The 20,741-nt window shown below is 44.5% G+C and overlaps 1 protein-coding gene across 2 annotated transcripts in view; it reads right to left on the reverse strand.

Annotated features, from left to right (window-relative positions):
• The window catches only part of CACNB3 (calcium voltage-gated channel auxiliary subunit beta 3), a 52,560-nt gene that overhangs the window by 9,688 nt on the left and 22,131 nt on the right, over window positions 1-20,741 (reverse strand). For both annotated transcript variants that reach the window (XM_081939735.1, XM_081939734.1), the window contains exons 3-9: window positions 14,210-14,332; window positions 10,103-10,218; window positions 9,685-9,737; window positions 8,551-8,570; window positions 7,996-8,076; window positions 7,476-7,534; window positions 7,132-7,241 (exon numbers count right to left, since the gene is read on the reverse strand). In XM_081939735.1, coding sequence (XP_081795861.1) covers window positions 7,132-7,241; window positions 7,476-7,534; window positions 7,996-8,076; window positions 8,551-8,570; window positions 9,685-9,737; window positions 10,103-10,218; window positions 14,210-14,332 — 562 coding nt within the window. The remainder of the gene's footprint in view (window positions 1-7,131; window positions 7,242-7,475; window positions 7,535-7,995; window positions 8,077-8,550; window positions 8,571-9,684; window positions 9,738-10,102; window positions 10,219-14,209; window positions 14,333-20,741) is intronic.

The following is a 20,741-nucleotide window of genomic DNA, read 5'->3' on the forward strand; positions in this document are numbered from 1 at the left end:
ATCTCTGGGGTTGCCACAAAGAAGAGGGAATCAAACTATACTCCAAGGCACCTGAGGGTAGAATAAGAAGCAATGGGTGGAAACTAATCAAGGAGAGAAGCAACTTTGAACTGAGGAGAAATTTCCTGACAGTTGGAACAATTAATCAGTGGAACAGCTCGCCTCCAGAAGTTGTGAATGCCCCAACACTGGAAGTCTTTAAGAAGATGTTGGATAACCATTTGTCTGAAACGGTATGAGGTTTCCTGCCTAGGCAGGGGGTTGGACTATAAGACCTCCAAGGTCCCTTCCAACTCTACTATTGTATTGTATTGTATTGTATTGTATTGTATTGTATTGTATTGTATTGTATTGTATTGTATTGTATTGTATTGTATTGTTTGGGCTAGGCCTAATGTGATATCTAAATCCGGGAACTGTTGATAATTGCTTAGTGCATTGAATGAATTTTATTTATTCAACAATTTATTTATTCAATAAATTCATGTTTAGCAAATCCAGTCTTCATGTGCCTTTGTGGAGAAGGAGCCTATCAAGAACAGTACAGGTAGCACTTATATGACTTGCAACCCTTCATTTAGTGACAGTTCCAAGTTTCAACGGCGCTTAAAAAACTGGTGTATGATCATTTTTCCCACTAATGACTATTGCAGCATCCCCCATTGTCACATGGTCAAAATCTAGACACTTGGCAACTGGCAGGTATTTATGACAACTGACCCCGGAGACACATAACCACTTTTTGCAACCTTCTGACAAGCAAAGTCAATGGGGAAGCCAAAATCACTCAACAATCATGTTACTAACTTGACAGCACAGAACTCATTTATCAACTTGGACAAGAAAGGTCGTAAGCTAAAACTCTTTCAAAAACTGTCTTGTTTAGCTTTTGGGCTCAATTGTGGTCGTAGGTCAAGGACTACCTGTTTTGAAAGGGATAACTCTAAACCAAGGATCTGCAACCTGCGGCTCTGGAGCCTCATGTGGCTCTTTCATCCCTCTGCTGAGGCTCCCTGTCGCTCAAAATATGCGTCACAACTGCCAATGTGCGATACCCACTGGCACGCGATTTATTGAGGTTTTCAACCCATTTTTTTTCCCCTGTTGAGTTCAAAATGTTTTTGTTGCACGCAGAAATAGAAATCCGTTTTCTCTGTAGCAGTTCATTGATTCCATAAATGCAACACACTATAGCTTTTTTATACATAGCATAAAGGTAAATATATATATATAAGCAGTGCTATCTTCATTTTAGATGTCAAAAGGGGTTTTGTGGCTCCCGGTGTTTTCTTTTCTGTGGGAGACTGGTTGAAATGGCTCTTTGAGTGTTTAAGATTGCCGACCCCTGTTCTAAACCATTCTGGGTTTACACATGGAGTAGCATGTCTGCAGAGATAGTATCTAACGAAGTATAGGAAAAAGGCTGAAAACTAACTGCGACCTACCAGAGTAAAAGCTGCAAGAGTTACCCCAGAAGGAAGTCTTCTGGGGGTAGTTCCACAGAAGAACTTGTGGGCAAGAGTCAGTAGAAGTCACTTTCAGAGAAGGTAACAATGATGTCTTGATTTGCCTCCTCTTTCTCAATCAGAAGGAAGATTTAAGCAGAAAATTGAGTTAACTTTTGGGAGAAAAGCTCAAGACAGGAAAGAACCATTTCAAGTGACAGCCAAGGTTTTTCCTCTCTGATTCTTGAGAACTAACCCAAGTGAAATTAAGGACATTACAACAAACATATATTTTATCCAGAGAGCGGAATTTAGTTATAGAATGGATGCTTTCCTAAAATAGTTCACAACTGATCAATGAGTTTAATTTTATCTTGAGCCATTTCCATACACCGAGGAAGTGCCAATCAGAGATTCTTGTGCCAACTCACTGCCTCTCCATAGGGCTTCTGGGACCATAGGGGGGGTGGGGGCGCTTCAGAGGCTGAAATTGTTTGCCTCTTTCTCCAGGGGAAATGCTTTGAGAAACATTTTGCGGTATCTCCTCCCGAGCTCTGAAGGAGAAAGTTTCTTCCTTTTTCTCTTTTTCATTCTGTCTCCTGAGATTTGCCTTCATTTACCTGAAAGGAATTGTGGTTTCTTCTTCTGACCCCTTTCAAGAATTCTTGGGAAAGTGGCTTTGCTGTTTCCCTGCATTTTCTCCTCAGAGGAGGGGGAGGAGGGGAACGAACTGAGGAGATGGGGCATTGGATGGAATACCAGTATTTCCCCCCCCCCCTTTTTCTTTATTGGTCAACATGAAAAGCCATTTCCCATCCCCAGAAAGCAGGCAAGGGGATGAACACACAATGGTACAGAATGCAGCAACAGGGAAGAGTTGTTGTATAGGAAGTGCCTTCAATCTACATTTAAAAGATGCTGTCAGGTGAAGCTTAACTCCTGCTGATGACATGGACATATCCTTGGAGTTTCCTTGGCAATAGCAAGGGATGAGTTTGACATTCCTTTTTCTGGGATGTTTTTCAGTTTCCCAGTCTCCATCTACAGCACTGAGATTCTCTGCTGATCTCCCATCCTAATACTGATCCTCATACTGATGTATTAATACCGATACTAGTACTGATGCACTAATATTGATAATAATGATGATAGTAATACAAAGGTCTGCAAAGAGAAGTAGAGTAACTATGGCAAAAGAAAGGAAAGGTAGTACCAATAGTACAGGTAGTCCTCGACTTACCACAGTTCAGTTAATGACCATTCGAAGTTACAACGGCACTGAAAAAAGTGACTTATGACCATTTTTCACGCTTATGACCTTTGCCGCATCCTCAGGGTCACATGATCAAAATTCAGATATATGGCAACTAGTTTGTATTTATGATGGTTGCAGAGTCTGGGGGCTCATGTGATCACCCTTTGTGAATCGCTTATCAACTGTGTCAAGAAATGTCGTAAAATGGAGCAAAATTCACTTAACAGCTGTCTCCCTTAGCAACAGAAATTTTGGAGCCTATTGTGGTCATAATTTGAGGACTACCTGTAATAGTGCAATCCCAAAATAACTGGAGCACCACTTGAATGCAAATTCATCACCAGTCAATTGCAGAAGGCAGCCTTACTTGGAACTGCTTCTATCCTGTGACAATATCTGTAACATCATCAAACATCCATATCTGCCTATCCCGGGTCCTTGGAAAGGACTCGATAGGCAGACCAAAATGCCAAATCCAGTCTGAACATCTGGCTGACTGTGCAAAGAATCCTAATGCTAAAAATAGTTTCTGAACCAAGAAAGATCAGACAGATGTTGCCATCTACCAAGGCTAATGTTACAACAGCATTTCTCAAATATTTTGGTCACCGGAGCCCTTTCCATTCTTAAAACCTATTGAGGACCCTAAAGAACTTTGATTTATGTTGGTTATATGTATCAATATTTACTGTGTTAGAAATTAAAATTGAGAACGTTTAAAATATTTATTGATTTAACTTTGTGGACTCCCTAAAAAGATCTGTACTTTGAGCACTACTGCCTGAAAATAATATCATTTTTTGATTCTAAAAAATAGGCTTATCTTTTAAGTAATTTTTGGAATCGACACGCACACACGCACATGCACACCTAAAAACTTTCTACTTATTAATTTTTCCAAAACTGGTAAAGTAGGAAGAGGTAACCAACCAATTTTTTGTAAACAGCTAATTTGCAATTTGGGGATTACAGTACTATAAATGGCGGCCCATATAATACAGTGATTGCCAAGGTTACAGCAAAACAAACAAGCTGAAACTTTTTGAATGCAGAATATTCATACAACAGCAGGTTACTTTGTCCCAGTGTTAGCAAGCAGCTCAACTAGGTAAAGTGCTGAAACAACTCATAAAGTTTCAGCCCCTGGTTTAAAGGATGTTGTTGGATATTTCCAGAGGTTGATTTTGTGCGCATTTCAGAGTTACCATATTTTTCGCTCCAAAAGACACACTCCCCACCCCCCTCCCCCCTCCCAAAAAAAATGCATGGAAATGTCTGTGCATTGTATGGAGCAAATATGGTGAATAGCACCTGGGCTGCTGCGGCGGGGTCCTTTTACAGTGCTGAACCCCGCCTCTTTTGTCTCTTTTCCGCAGTCAGTAGGCAGAGCTGGCACATGAGAAGACACCTATCCATGGTCCTCTCAGGCTTTGCCTCCTGCCCTCATACATGCTGCTTCATATTTGACGCTCCATATTCATAGTGAGACGTCGCTCCATATTCTTCTTTTTTTCTTGTTTTCCTCCTCTCAACCTACCTGCATCTTATGGTCAGGTGTGTCTTATAGTGCAAAAAATACCCAGTAGGACTTATTTTTGAATAAGAATGCATAGGCGGCTTTGTTGATGGAATTTGGGAGTATCACTATTCTTGAGTCAGTGCTTGAGGAAATGCATAGAAAGTGCTTTTGAAATACCACAATCTGCACTGATGGAACATAAAAGGAATATAAATACAATACGTTGACTACAGCAGAAAATTGAGAAATTTGAGCTAGGAAGTATATTCAAGGAGAATGATTAGACAGCTGTTTAAGAGAGATCAGGTGAGTTTCTCTGATCCATGTTTGCTACACGATGTCAAATGAAAGTAAAATCTCTACAATTTCCCAACTTTTCTGACTCGTAGCCATGTCACTGCCTTCTATTTCATCCAGTGGAAATTCATGCCCATATATTGGGGAAGCATAACCATTTTATAACTAAAAGTTTGCATACTTTCCCCTCCAGTTTGGAAGCGCTACAGAAGATACGGCAGTGGAGCCATCAGCAAAGAGCAGGGAAAAGCTATTATAAGCCTATTCATCCCTTCTCCTTTTTCAAACTTAAGCTAAAAATCCCATCAATATAATTTTGCAGTTTGAGTGCACCCTCAAAAGATCTGCATTTGGCCTATAGGTCTATGGGCTGCTCGCACCCACCACATTTGAAACTTCATGGATATCAGCAAGAAATATTAGAACAGGTTGTTTGATTCCATGAAGAGGCATGGAAAAATTGCAGGAGTTTTTAGATCACACATACATTTAATAAGAAATAATACTAGTACTGTAACTTGCCTTAATCTGGCTGAGTAGCTGTATCTTTAAAAAGGTATTAGTGTCTACAAATGTTTTATTCCCTTACTATGACACCTGAGTCATTCACCAGAGCCGTGGTATATATTCCCATTTATCCTCCAGATAGCCTTTCCATCAATCTTTCACTTTACCCACAGATTGCTTTTAAAGTAGTTCTTTTGGGTGCATTTCTAAGGTCATGCGCTTCAAAAGCTAAAAGCTATTTCCAATGTTCAAAATGCAAAATTTTTAAAAAATGAATTATTGCCAATTTTAAACTTAATTTCTGCACAGATCACCATGCCAAGAGAGGACAAACAGTCTTTAGAGTTACAAAGACACTGCCGCAATTTGAACCTTCAACTGCAGTGCCCCAGGTTGTAAAATATGTGACTTGTGACACTACTTCACCTATATTTTGTTTGCTATGTATTAGCATGGGCCTCATCCTCTTGTTTTCATCATAACAAATGCAACACAATATTAATTACTTGCAGCCTCCTGTATTTTGCAAAAATACCACCAACAGGGTACCTCACACAGAGAAGGGTCTCCACAGCAGGGACGTGCAGGCAGGGGAGGCAGAGCCTCACCGCTCTCATCATGAAAATAAAAAAAGGGGGGGAAAGGGAAAAGGCGCTGAGGAGCCTTCTGCACACATGGTCCGGGAATGGGACCACGTGTGCAGGAGGCTCCTCTAGCCTCAGCCTCCCTCCTACACACGTGGTCCCATTCCCCGCCTTCCTGAGTCAACATGAAGGGGACCGCAGCGCGAGCCGCGGTCCCCTTCATGTTGACTCAGAAGTCAGGAAGGAGGGGAATGGGACCACGAGTGCAGGAGGCTGAGGCAGCTTCAGCCTCCTGCACATGTGGTCCCATTCTCCGCCTTCCTGAGTCAACATGAAGGGGACCGCGGCTCGCACTGATGACGTCACCAGCCTCACCAGCCATAAACCTCACCGCACGTCACTGCTCCACAGTATATATGTACTGGGGTGTGTGTGAGTAATGATGTTAAAATATTAATGGCTAGCACATGCTAATATTTTTTCATGAGGGTTCTTGTCAATAACTAACAATTCTTGCTGAACTGTTAGATTTTCATGAATAGAGGCAGCTTTGAGATTTATTTTATTTGGAATAGTTAGCAGAGTAGGAAAAATTTGCACAATTCAAAAGCTCAAATGACATTATCATTCCCCACAACAACATGCATGGCTCATTGTTTAAAATTAGGTGTTGCAATGTCATTTGGTCTTAAACCCCTATTGATGATTCAAATTACAATATTTTAGTAATGGCCTTTCCCCTGAATCTTCTCTCCCTCCTCTTCCTCTATTTATACTCACTTAGCAATACCCCCATTTCCTCCCACTCATGCCTATTTTGGTCTATGTGCCTTTAAACTCCAATAAATACACTTTACATTACAGACGATATGAAATGGTTCCTCCATGCCTTTCCTGAAACCTGCGGAAAATGGTTTGTATAAACCATTCAATTGCATAAATGCCTGTGCTGAAATGACAAGAATGAGATGGGAAATATCATTTTAGGAATAGTTGCCTGAGCAACAAGAGATATACGAAAGGAGAAGAAGAGAAGGACAGGTCTCTGCCCAGGAGATTTGAAAGTGTTACCCTGGTTCTGCACAACTAACCAATGAAATAGTTGCAGCAACAATAAAAATGGAAAAGGAGGATTTTCCTTGCCTTTCAAGGTGTGATGCTTATAAAACTAGTTCTGGAGTACTGTTGCTAATTTTTCATAAACACATTGCCACTTTTAAACAGCTCCAGTTTGGAATTTCTTTAATAAGGTCTCAGGTGGATTATACAACTCTGAAGCTGAACCCAAAAATAATTTAGAAAAGAAGAATATTGCTTGCCTATATTTTTTATAAGATATCATTTTCCAGACCTATTTCACTGCTGATTCCAGGTTCCAAATCTCTGTACAGTGTTTATAAAGCAATAGTAAGCCCAATTTTAAAAAGATGATGTCGATCCCTGAAGATATCAAGCTTCTAGGTGGCAGAGACGCTCTCCAAACTGAGGTTCTTCTGGAAATGACCCCAATTATTTAGGACTCACCGATACTAGACCGGGTTGTAGATCTCTCAATGATGGCCCGTTTCCCAGGATTGTTGAGCACCGAGCGCTTGGCCAGGGACAGGTCTGCTGTAACACGTGTGATGGAGATTCTGAAAGATAGGATGGCTCTGCTAAATGCCCTTAGGACAGGGGTGAGGAATGATGGCCCTTTCTTGAAGACTTGTGAACGTCAACTCCTAGAATGGCTGGCTCAGGAATTCTGGGAGTTGAAGTCCACAGGTCAGAAAGGGCCATAATTCCGCCCCTCAGCCTTAGGCGATGGTGGGCGGGAGGTTAGAGAGAAGGGAGAGAAAGTGTTTGTTTGTTTGTTTTTAATGCCTCACCTGCCATCAAATCTGTGCTTTAAGAAATCAAAAAGAGCTTTCTGCATCATGTCTGTCACCTGGAGGAAAGAGAAGGACAGGTGAGTTGGGAGGTGAGCGAAGACACTAATTAGCTGAAAACCACAGCCAGTACTACAGTGTTGGGTTCCGGATAGCGTTGCAACCAGTACGGTGCAACGGGGCCAGGTGGCCACCACACAAATGTGCACAGCATGTACGCAGCACCACCCGCGATGCTCTGCAATGCCTCTGCAATGCCCCAGCTATTTGGTGGAGCATCACACGGGCACCATACGCTCTGTGCACGTGCGCGTAAGCCCCGAACAGCTCAAATACAGGTAAGGAGCACGTGGGCCCTCCAGAGCACCGTACTGGAACGCTACCTGGTGCTCCCAGCAGGCACTGCTACGCCCGTACCGTTGTGTGCTGGTCGTAACCCACCACTGCAGTACTAGGACATCTGATGTGGGTTTAGGACAGAACATAGGAGTGAATTTCATCCCCTTGCCCATCCCCATACCTCGTATCCTTTCAGTGAGGGGCCCACCAGCACCACCGGCCGCATGGAAGGAACCACATCATATGGAGGGATGTGCTCTGTCTGTAAAAAAAAAAGGCAGTGTGTCACAGGAAGTGGCTTCCCCCATATTCTGCAGCTAAATCATAAGGAGAAAAAGGGGGAAGTGGTAAAGGTAGAGAGGGGTTTCTCCCAGCCTCACATTTCACCAAATACTTTACACATATGACTCAAACATCAGGATCACCCCCACTTCCCCCCCGGGATCCATTTCGTTTTCCTTTTGCTATAATATCACACCCCAGTTGAGGAGGCTTCAGGTTCTCTGTAAGATAAGTAGACTCCAGCCCCAATCTGCCTTTTGAAAGTCCTGTGATACAGGAAACCCCACCATTGCTGAACAGTTATTTTGACTCCAGGAAGCTGGGTTCTCAGATTTCTCCTAGCGTCCAACCTGCTCAAGACAGCCTCAGAAGTCATCCTGCCTTTTTCTTGGGAGCTGTCTGGAGGAGAAAGGGAGTAGCATCCAAGAAAGGAACCCCAGCATTAAGGCCTTACCTGCTTTTGCTTCTGCTTAGCTTGTTAGAAGAGAGAGAGGAAAAAAGAGATACAGGGTTGTCAACAGTCATGAACTAGCAAGAGAAAAGCTTTGGGAAGGACTGGAGTTCTGTAGGGATGGAGATTTGATCTCCTGGAATTGCAACAGGAGAAGGAAGCTTCTCCCAGAAAATACTTGACATTATTTCCCAAAGGCAGCAGGACATGTACACACACCTACAGGTAGTCCTTGACTTACAACCACAATCGAGCCCCAAATTTCTGTCGTTAAGCGAGACATTTGTTAAGTGGGTTTTGCTCCATTTTCTTGCCAAGATTGTAAAGTGAATCACTGCAGGTTTTTTTAAATTAGTAACGTGGTTGTTAAGTGAAACTGACATCCCCAGTGACTTTGCTTGTCAGACATTTGCAAAAGGTGATTTACATGACTCCAGGAAACTGCAACCGTCATAAATATGAGTCACTTTGCCAAGCATCTGAACTTTGATCATGTGACCATGAGGATGTTGCAATGGTCATAAGCATGAAAAATGGTCATAAGTCTCTTTTTTCAATGCTCTTGTAACTTTGAATGATCACTAAATGAACTATTGTAAATCAAGGACTATCTGTATTCAACCTACAGGATTGGAAGTCATTGTTTGCACTTAGAACTTCACTGAAAATGCTATTTCTGAGACACGCTAAGGTAAGCAAAATCTAATGACTAAGATATCCCTTTTTCCACACTATTTAAATTAGCTGCTACCGAATTTTTGGTTTTTTTTTTCCTGCTAATTATGGAAAAAGGCTCTTAGCTACTGAAGATTTCATTTAGCATCTGCCTTACTCCTAAAAGGTGTTACCAACTTCACACCACACATTTCTTGCTGAGAATCCAGGCAACATTCATCTCACATCTGGTGAACCCTCCTTCCTTTAGTAGCTGTTCCCTCTTTTTTCATCACCACCCCATTTCCTATGCACAGGTGAAACATGCAAGGCGGATCAGTTCCAACTCTGACCTGTTGGGACTTTTTGAAATAATGATATGCAGCATGATATTCGACACACACCTTTTCTCAAGTTAAAAAAAAAGCAAAATAAAAAAAATCAGCAGATATATGTAAAAGTTAATTCTACTTATGTCTTTACCTAATGATGGGGGAGGCGATCGCCTGTTGCTGGCGGCAAGATTCCCAGATTGCCTAATGGTAGGAGAGGAAAGCAAATATATGGTAAGACCCTAGGATTGTGTTGTGTGTTTACAGATTCAGAATCCATTGACTGTAATATGACACATCCCTCCCAAGATCCATTTTATTAATAAATATTGACATGACTGTTGACCTTCCAAATTATTTTCCATTGAAGTTGCCCTTAAAAGAAGCATCAAAGTAACTTAAAAATTTGCACACACATAGACTTCTTTACATTGGAGGCTCAGCTGGTTAGCCAAGAGCTTTAGTGTGGGAAGGAAACATGACCCACTCCCAAATTTATGACCAGAGACACTTTTTATATCTTCTTCTGTTGTCGGAACTAAACACTCTATATACTTCTCCCATCTCACCTGGCTTTCTGCTCCTGTTTCAGCCGTATGGCCTCCAGCCTCTGTGGGCTGGGGATGAAGGCGATGTCTCCCCCCTCCTTCACTAGCCGCCCGATCCACCAGTCATTGCTGTATTTCTGAGGAAAATATCACAGGAAAAGCCATAAGCTTGATCTCCAATTTAATCTTCACTGTTATGCAGATAAGCTAGACCCATGATGGCGACCTATGGCACACGTGTCACAGGTGGCACGTGGAGCCATATCTGCTGGCACATGAGCCGTCAGCTCCAGCACACATGCGCACACTGGCCAGCTGATTTTCGGCCTTCGGGAGGGCCAGGGGACACCGTTTTTGCCCTCCCCAGCCTTCAGGAAAGCCTCCGGAGTTTGGGGAAGGCAAAAACCGGGCCCAACAGGCCCCCAGAGGAAATACCAAGGTCAGCTTGGAGGCGAGCAGTGCGGTGCATGGGGGGGGGGGGGGAAGAGCGTGTGGGTGGGGCCATGCTTTGCATTATGGGTGTGAGCACGCACAAGCACCAATCGCATGCACGCCCTCACATTTTTGGCACCCAACAACAAAAAGGTTCACCATCACTAAGCTAGACTAATGTTTTTAACCTATATAGCTTCCAAATGTGTGGGCTTAACAACACAACCATTGTGGAAAATTCAAGGGATTGAAGGTCCCCCCCGCCCCCCCAAGGCATTGCATGTAAAATTTTAGGTATAATTCACGGTGCTGGTTATCACCTTTAAATAGCAATAGCACTTAGATTTACATACCACCCCATAGTGCTCCATAGCACTCTCTGTTTGGTTTATGGAGTCAATGTATTTCCCCCCAACAATCTGGATCCTCATTTTACCGACTTTTGGAAGGATAGAAGGCTGAGTCATCCTTGAGCAAGTCAGGATTGAACTAGTGGCTGTGGGCAGAGTTTGCCTGCAATACTGCATTCCTAAGCAATGCACCACCACAGTTCCAGCCAGGTTATTTGAAGCAACACCTCTCCCCATTACCTCTTCCCACCAGGACAGGAAGGCAGGGCATGTTATGGGTCACATCAATTAGGAATTGTGATCTGGTGGGACCACAAAAAAAGGGCCTTCTTGGTGATGTCCCCTTCTTTACGGAACTTCATTGTGCTCAGGTGCAGTTGAGCCAGCAATCCTGCTGTTTTTCTGAAAGGCCCTAAAGACATGGCTTTGTCAGCAGGCCTAACGACTACAATTGGAAACAGAGTTGATCAAGTGGTTAATCTGATTGTATTGTGGTTGCCATGGGGAGTGGGAGAGTGCTTTTTTAATGGTTTTATTATATTATGGATTTTTTTTTTAAAAAAATGTTGTAAGTCACCCAGAGCCATCTTACACATCATTTGGTTGCTATATAAATTTGTTTAATTAAAAAATAAATAAATTGCCAATGTTGGGAAACACTGGGCTAAAATCATGAATCACACACAATCATAAGGTTATTTATTTTGTTTGGGCCTTTGTGGTTTGCAGAACATGGTTTAAGGTTTAGACTGATGTGTGAACCTTTCTCTTGGCTAAGAAAGTCATGTGCAAGTCAGATAGTGAACTCAACTTTTCGGTTAAAGAAAAAAAAAGAGGGGATAGGGTCTGTCTGCCCACATATATCCCTGTCTTGTCTTCTAAAGCTATTTGGATCAGAGCAGAACTTTGAAAGTGCTTTTTTCCCCCTAATTATATATATTTTAGTATGAGTACTAATACATTAAACATAGCATTTGGTGGGTAGCCATTATAGATAAGCATCTGTTCCTCTAATACTGGGAAGCTACATCCCTGGAATGAAAATTGTTTTAAAATTAAACAGTTGATCTTCTGGGTACAAAAACCAAGGAATGAGATGCTAGGCCTAAATTAAACTATACCCAATTTACATTTTTAGGGCTCTTAAAAGCCTGACTTTTATTTCTTCTCTTTCCCCCACTTCCCTTTCATGTTTTAAAAAAAGTTTGTTTGTTTTTACAAACATATCAATGTGTGAACAGTGTGGCACCTGGGTGTCATGCCTTCTAATTCTCTTTCCTGAATAACTAACTGGTTCCCCAAAAATAAGACCTCCCCTGATAATAAGCCCAATCGGGCTTTTGAGCGCATGTGCTAAAATAAGCCCTCCCCCAAAATAAGCCCTCCCCCAAAATATTGCAACACAGCAGCAGCCATGAGGTGACTACACTTGTCACATCCTGCACCTCAAAAATAATAAAGACCTCCCCGAAAATAAGGCCAAGCGCTTATTTCAGGGGTCAAAAGAAAATAAGACCCTGTCTTATTTTGGGGAAAACACTGTACTTTTTCCTCCTTCTCTTCTTCAACCTGTATTGGGTTTGGATGAAATAGCCAGTTAAATAGGGAATTGTTTAACAAGCAGTCCGCCCCAGCCCTGTTGGCAGTCAAAAAAAGCCACTATGACTTGTTTCTTCCAGAAAATCTTTGCAAAGCTAATAGCAAGAACTGATCTTCTCCCTGGAATGGAATGGAAATGGAAAATGTATTGCTGTTATTGGAGTGGAGTTATTATTATACTTTCTTTTATTCTTTTCCTATTATTATTGCAATCAAACGGAAGCCTTTTTAAAACTGAGCAGCACATAAATTACAGGAATAAATATGTTCACATTTATAACTTATTTACAACCACAATTGGGACCAGAATTTCCAGAAACTGACGAGCAAATATTGCAAACTGTAGTCATTCGACTGTGGGGTGCTGCAACCCATCATAAATGTAAAACAGTTGCCAAGCTCCCAAAATACATACCTTTCTCCATCTCTCTCTCTCTCTCTCTCTCTCTGACATTTTATGACAGCCAGAAATGCCTTACAGGCTATACAGTACCTTTTGCAACAGTTGTAAATCAAGCACTACCTGAACTTTAATTAAGATTTTGAAATCATGTTACATATTGCAACCCAATCCATATTTTCTAGGGCAGTGTTTCTCAGCAACTTTAAGTTATCTGGACCAACTTCCAGAATTCCCCAGCCAGCTTGCTTATGGAATCCACCCAAGCTTTCTGGCTGGAGAATTCTAGCACTTGAAGGCCACACATCTCAAAATTGCCAAGGTTGAGAGACAGTTCTAGGCTTTTCAAAAATAAAGTGAGTCAGCTCCTGGGATCTCCATCAATACATCTATGTTGTTTTCTTGGCAATAATATACAAGTACTTCAACTTTTGTCTATTTCTGGGTTGTATAATTTCGCTACCTAACCTGGACTCAGAGACATCCACAGGGAACATTGGCATACGGAGAAGAGTGAGGAAAGTCATCTGCAGTGTCACAACATAAGCTCCATCTCTTATGTACATGTACAGATACATCGCATACCCGTACGAGATGGGTTGTGCTTGCATCAGAACAGCATGATGCAGCTTTCATCCTTCTGGTGAAAGTTTGAGATCCTGCGGACAGTTTTGCTTGGAGCCTTAGGAGCCTCCTATCTAAATGCCCATTTCGATTTGAAAAACTAAACTCCATTCCTATGTGGGAGGATTGAGAACATTTTTTTGAGAGGCGACTTTCAAATCAGAATTCTGGGAGTTGAAGTCCACGCTCTAAAAGCTGCCAAGGTTGAGAAACACTGGTCTAATCTCACCACACTGTACAGATAGTCCTCAACTTACAACAATTCATTTAGTGACCATTCAAAGTTACAATGGCCCTGAAAAAAAGGGACTTGCAACTAGTTCTCGCACTTATGCCCGTTGCAGCATCCACACAATTACATGATTAAAACACAGGTGCTTGGCACCAGCTTATATTTACAATGGTTGCAGCATCCCGGAATTATGTATTCACTATTTCCAACCTTCCAAGTTGACCTCTGACAAGCAAAGTCAAAGGAGGAAGCCAGACTAGCCAAACAACTGAATGATTCACTTAGCAGTGATTTGCTTAACAACTATGGCAAAAACAGTTGTAAAATCAAGTATGTGACTCACTTAACAACTGCCTTGCTTAGAACAGAAATTCTGGTCTCAATTGTGGTCATAAATCGAGGACTACCCGTAAACCATCCCCTTCCTACTCCTACCCCTAGCAGCAGCAATCTCTCATAAATCCAAACGCAGGTTGCTATCCAGTGCCCACCTCTTTAATATGCAAGAAGTCTTTGGCTTCAAAGTTGATGGCAGATCCCTGCACAGGACATTCTTCATCCAATGCGCCACAGTAGCTGACATTAGTACGGACAGCAAATGCAACTGGTTTGTTCTGAGGAGCAGAAGAAATCAAAGATGGAATGATCGGTGCCAGTCACTCCCAATCTAAAATGACATCTTAGATAAAATGTCTGTCCTCTTCTTTCTCCTATTTCTGTCACCTTGATTGGCTCAAAGAAGACCCAAGAACAGTTATAGCAGGGGTGTCAAACTCAATTTCATTGAGGGCTGCGTCAGGGTTGTGTTTGGCCTTCGGCGGCTGGGCTGGGCGTGGCCAGCTCGACGTCATTCATGTTGGGGGTGCCTGTGGCGGCCCGAGCACTCTGCCGGTGAAAACGGACTCCGAAGCTCTGTTTTTGGCTGCAACAGCCTCCTGCAACCCTCTGCCAGCAACAACAGAGCTCAGGAGGGCTGAAGGCAGCCCTTGAGGGCTGTTTTCAGCTGCAGCAGGCTCCTGCAACCCTCTGTTAGCAAAAAAGGAGCTCGGGAGGCCTCTCGAGCTCCTTTTTTTGGCTGTGATGGGCTCCTGCAACCCTCTGCCAGTGATGAAAACAGAGCTCTGTTTTCATTGGCAGAGGCACCGCAGGCCGGTCCTTCGCTGTTTCCAGGGCAGCTCCACGGGACAGATCTAAGCACCCCGCGGGGCTGGAGCCAGCCCCCGGGCTTTGAGTTTGACATCCCTGAGTTATAGAGATTCACAAACAAGAAAGCTGGGCCATGCCTTCCAAGGAAGACACCACTCAGCCTTGGTTGATCCTTTTGGCACAACACTGGTTTGAGATTACCTACATCTAAGCAGGATTCACTTTTTTGTCACAGGGGCCTAAGCATAGGACCTCTTCAGTTTCCACTGCCTTTCTTTAATGAGATGGGTACATGGATTATATTTTTTCTAATATATTCCTAAAGTGTGGTAAGATAAGTTTCCGGGTTGCCCATCTCTGTGTCACTCCTGAAGGAGCATGTTTCAGCCATTCCAAAGCTCCATCATCCTCTTCCTGTCCCCAGACCATGCTTTAAACTGCTTTATGTCAACCCTTTCCATTGCAAACAAGCAAGCAAACAAGGCAGGGCATATGGAATGCTGGCTGAATGTTGATGGGGAAAAAATAAAAGTGGGAAGAGGAGTGGAATGGATCAATGGAAACCTGAATAGAAAAAGGAAAGCGTTTCCTTTTTAGTATTTTTCCCTTCTAGTAAATGCTGAGGCCTGCAGGGAAGAAAGCTTGAGGTTCCAAAATTCTTCTCCTACAAGCTTCCTGGTCCTTCACATCTTGCTCCTACCTCCAGTTTTGTCATAGTAGCTCGGACGCTCAGCTGTCACAGAGGGCACTTCACCTAATATTCACAATCTCTAAACCCAGCAGGCATTAGAAATGAAGTTTTCACATTCTCTGATGCCTTTCTAATAATTAAAAAGGCAAATGTTGAAATAATTTCTATAGCGCCACCTCCTGGCCATGTGGCATGATGACCAGAAAATTCATCGCTTCTTTTCCCCACCCCTCAACTGTGTCCTGAAAGATGGACAAATCTCACTGGAGATAAACAAAATGAAACTTTATTTCAAGATCTTTTTTTTAAAAAAACCCAAACTTTAAGTACCAAAATGCAAACCTTCCATATAAAAGAACATAAATACAGAGCTACCCAGATCTCAGTAATACTTGCAAAGATTTATAATTATTACTACAAACCACAAAAATATTCTAAAGAAAACATGTTTTTATGTACATAGTTTGAAATATGAAAGAAACTGAAATTCAACAACTGGTGCACCAAATTAAAGAAAATAAGACCTAGCCCAACATACTAAAGAGAAACAGAAATAATAATAATAATAATATTAATAATAAAAAAAACATTACTTTGTTATAGGTAAAGGTAAGGTAAAGGTTCCCCTCACACATATGTGCCCGACTTTAGGGGGCGGTGCTCATCTCCGTTTCAAAGCCGAAGAGTCAGCACTGTCCGAAGACATCTCTGTGGTCATGTGGCCGACATGACTAAACGCTGAAGGCACACAGAACATCGTTACCTTCCTATCAAAGGTAGTTCCTGTTACATACTAGCTTCAACTATAGTGGTTTCCACCAAGGTCCTCTATTCCGGCGGGAACAGAGGTTTAATCTCATTGGTCGAAGGGTCTGACAGCTCCCTATAAAAGGGCTGCTGTCAGACTCAACCTTCGCTGGATTGTTCTCACTTGTTGCATTTAATAAAGAGCAGTTGTTACCGTTAGCCTGTGTCTGCCTATCCATTACCTGATCTAACACTGGCGATGAAGGTGGGATTGGAAAGCAACTAGGCGAACCAAAAAGAGCATAGCAATCCAGTAAGTACATCCAGCCCGGAGCTCATTGTGGCTTTGAGCAGCCATTTTTGAGCAGCAAACTCAAAACACCCTCAGGACACAAAATGGCCATGCACGCCCCACTGACTCCATATGACCCAGTCACCGAGCACTGGGACTCATATATGCTACGGTTTGAATGCTTCCTTGAGGCCAACGACCTCATAGGCCTTTCTGAAGGCCGCAAGAAGAACATGTTCCTCGGTTACTGTGGATGGGAAGTGTTCAAGACTGCCAAAAGACCTGTCAGAACCAATGTCACTACAATCGGTTGCTTGGTCCGCGCTCCAACAGACTCTGAGGACCCACTACACTCCCAAGCCGTCTAAGGACGTTCGCTGGCATGAATTTAACATTCGCAACCAGCGGGAAGGCGAATCAATCAATGAGTACGCTGTGGCACTACGAAAGGCCGCAGCGTACTGCGAGTTCCGAGATCTAGACGAACTCATTCTTGACCACATAACATGCGGTGTGAGGGACATTAATTTACAGAGGAGGTTACTTGCCACGTCTGACCTCACTCTGCAAATTGCCTTGGATAAAGAAGCTGAAGGTCACAGTCCGCATTGACAACTCTCCATGTGAGATGGAGATCGACAAGGGGTCATTATTAACCATCATGCCATGGTCTACATTAAAGCAGGCTATCCCTAGCCTGAAGAAACAGCATCTACACGCCCCTGACATCTGCCTTCGCGATTACCAGGGGAACCGAGTCCCCATCATGGGCCAGGGCACCTTCTGGATGAACTTCAACAATTTCAGCGGCCAATTCCCAGTGACGGTGGTCAGCGGAAACCTGCAGAGCCTCCTGGAGCTTGACTGGTTCGAAGCCCTGGGGCTAGAAGTGACCGGTGTCAACAAGAGTACCGACAAACTACTCACAGACCCTACCCCTATACAACTGAAGCAAGTGGATCTGTGTTTCCAAATATTAATTACAAATTGCAGGAGACTGGAACCTTGTGTCTTACCATGCCAGCCTCTTTAACTCGACATTTTCTCCCATGTTTTAAAAAGTTCAAACCACCTTCCATACAGTACTTAGCAAAAGGAAGGGCTGGAGGTGTATGAGACACAAAGAACCTTCTCTCACTCATGGGGTTGTGGACCATGAGTCTATAATCTGACATCTTTGCTATAGTCATAATATAGCCTCTCCACAAGACAATTTGTACTTTTGAAAATCTTAAAAAGTTCTCTCAAACCTGATTATATCAACTTTTGGACAAGGATGGTGCCTTTTGTGGGGCTGCATAAGTAACTTCAAAGCGATCAGTATTAGTAGTTGCTTTTCTCCTCTCTTTCTCAACTCTCTGGAGTAATTCAGATTTTGTTCCAAAAATGAGTATAAATATAGCACCTGCCATACTCTTTAAAGATGCTGTCTTTTTCTGAAATCCTACTGTTGAGTTCTGCCGAGCTTGGCCAGCAGAGGGCGTTCAGGGAAGCCCTCTGATTGGCCTAGGCGCGGCTCCAGCCGGCGGGAGAATTGTCGAGTTCTCATTGGTTAAGCCGTCTGACAGCTGCAAGTATAAATAGCTGTCAGACGGCCCGCGTTGTGTTCCTGTCAGCTAGTTGTTATTCGAATAAACCTGTTGGACTGACAGTCGCCTCAGACTCGTTATTGCGAATATAACACTGGCGACGAGGACGGGCGACAACACGGACCCTCACACGGTGCCACCAATGGCTTCCAACGCCGTTTTTTCCCCGTTCCGGCCTGAGGCTGAGGCATGGGAAGCCTTTCTCGAACGATTTGAGTGCTTCCTCATAGCCCACGACCTCACTAGCCTCTCTATGGAACGGAAAAGAGGAATCTTCTTGAATTACTGCGGGCCGGAAATGTTTGCCACAGCCCGGGCTCTCGCTTCCCCGGATCCTGCCCACGCACTGCCGTGGGATGAGCTAATCCTCCGTCTCAAACACCATTACGAGCCCGCTCCATCTCGTTTTGCCCGCCGCCAGTACTTCCGTCGCTGCATTCAAAAGGACGGCCAAACCATCGCCCAGTATATTGCAGCCCTCCGTGCGGAGGCTATACATTGCGAATTCAGCGATCTCGACGATGCTCTGCTAGAACAATTTATTTACGGCCTCCGCGACGTTAAACTGCATAGACGGATCCTGGCTCGCCCTGAGCTCACCCTAAAAATTGCAGTCGACGACGCCAGGGCTTACGAAATGGCTGACCAATCCACGCCGGATTTCAGCCACCTCAGCCATCTACCTCCATCTGCCTACCTGCCAACCTCTTCCTACGCGGCTAATGCCTCCACCTATGCTCCATCTACAGCTTCCTCACCTACAGCTTCCTCGTTCCGAACTGACGTGGATCACGCCATCGACCGCCTGCAGTCACTATCAACCAGAGATGCACGTTCCTGCCTCAGTTGTGGCGGCCGCCACCAACGCTCCCAATGCCGATTTAGAGCCGCTCTCTGCCACCAATGCGGCAGAAAAGGCCACCTTGCCGCCGTTTGCCGTTCTGCACCTACTGACCGGCACCCTTCACAACAGCCGCCACGCGCTACTGCTCGTATGCCTGCCCGACGTCAAAACTCCCTCACCGTTGGCGACCCCAACGCAGCTTTCCCAGAATGGCTGGTAGACTCGGCCTCTTCCTCTGCGGAGGGCCGAGGTAAGCTGCACCTCCCCGTATTCATTGAGGGGGTTCCTACCTCCATGGAGGTTGACACGGGATCAGCGCGATCCATCATGTCATGGGCCACCTTCCATTCATTACTACCATCAGTCCACCGTTCCTCCCTGGGTCCCCCTGACTGCCGACTCCGGGATTACCAAGGCAACCCCATTGACTTGCTTGGCTGCGGGACTTTTAACATCACATACGGCTCCCGACATGCCATTCTGCCACTGCTCATTGTAAAAAACCCACTATCTTCTTTGCTGGGGCTTGACTGGTTTAGGGCGCTAGGTCTTTCTATCGCTGGGGTTCATTCCCTTTCTCCTTCGCCTATGCCCCCCTCTGACTCCATTTCTTCTCTCCTTACTGAATTTGCTGATGTTTTCCACCCCTCCCTCGGCTGCTATACCGGCTCCCCCATTTCTCTAAATCTAGACCCTTCAATTGCTCCAATCCGCCTAAAAGCCCGCCGATTGCCGCTGGCCCTTAAACAAAAAGTCGATGCTGAGCTAGATAAGCTCATCAGTCAGGGCATCCTTGAGCCAGTGGATTTCTCCCCATGGGAGACTCCCATCGTTGTACCCTTAAAGTCCGATGGATCCATAAGGATCTGCGCGGACTTTAAGTCAACTTTGAACAAAGCCCTCCAATCGCATCCCTACCCTGTGCCCGTTGTCCAGCATGTTCTGCATTCACTGGGCAAAGGGCGCATTTTCGCTAAGCTGGATCTCGCGCAGGCGTACCAGCAGCTGCCCGTGGACGACACCACCGCGCTTGCGCAGACAATTGTAACTCACCGCGGGGCATTCAAATGTCGGCGCCTGCAGTTCGGAGTCAGTGTGGCCCCGGGGATCTTTCAAGGGTTAATGGAGCGCTTGCTCCATGCCATTCCCGGGGTCACGCCGTACTTCGATGATGTTTTGATCGCAGCCCCCAACGTTGCGGAGCTCGTCAAAACGCTGCGCACCGTCCTGCAGCGCTTTCGCACTGCTGGACTACATTTAAAAGCCACAAAGTGCAAACTGGGGGTTCCGGCCGTAACCTTCCTAGGTTACCGCATCGATGCCGAAGGCATCCACCCCGACCCATCTAAATTAGAGGCAATCTTGTCGGCCCCCGCCCCTACCAATAAGACCGAATTGCAAGCCTTCCTCGGTCTTCTAAATTTCTACGCCTCTTTTATTCCCCACAAAGCCTCCTTGGCTGAACCCCTCCACCGCCTTCTCGACTCCACAACTCCGTGGAGTTGGACAAGCCGCGAGGCACACGCCCTCGCGGCTGTCAAACGCTCCCTCACCTCACCCCCAGTCCTTGCCCAATACGATGAGGCTCTCCCACTCACCTTGGTTTGTGACGCCTCCCCCTTTGGGGTGGGCGCTGTCCTCAGCCATGCCTACGCTGATGGCTCAGAACGCCCAATAGCGTTTTACTCCCGCACCTTATCAAAGGCTGAGCGAA

This window comes from Natrix helvetica (genome assembly GCF_964273705.1).
Source record: "Natrix helvetica genome assembly, chromosome: 1".
NCBI lineage: Eukaryota > Metazoa > Chordata > Lepidosauria > Squamata > Natricidae > Natrix > Natrix helvetica.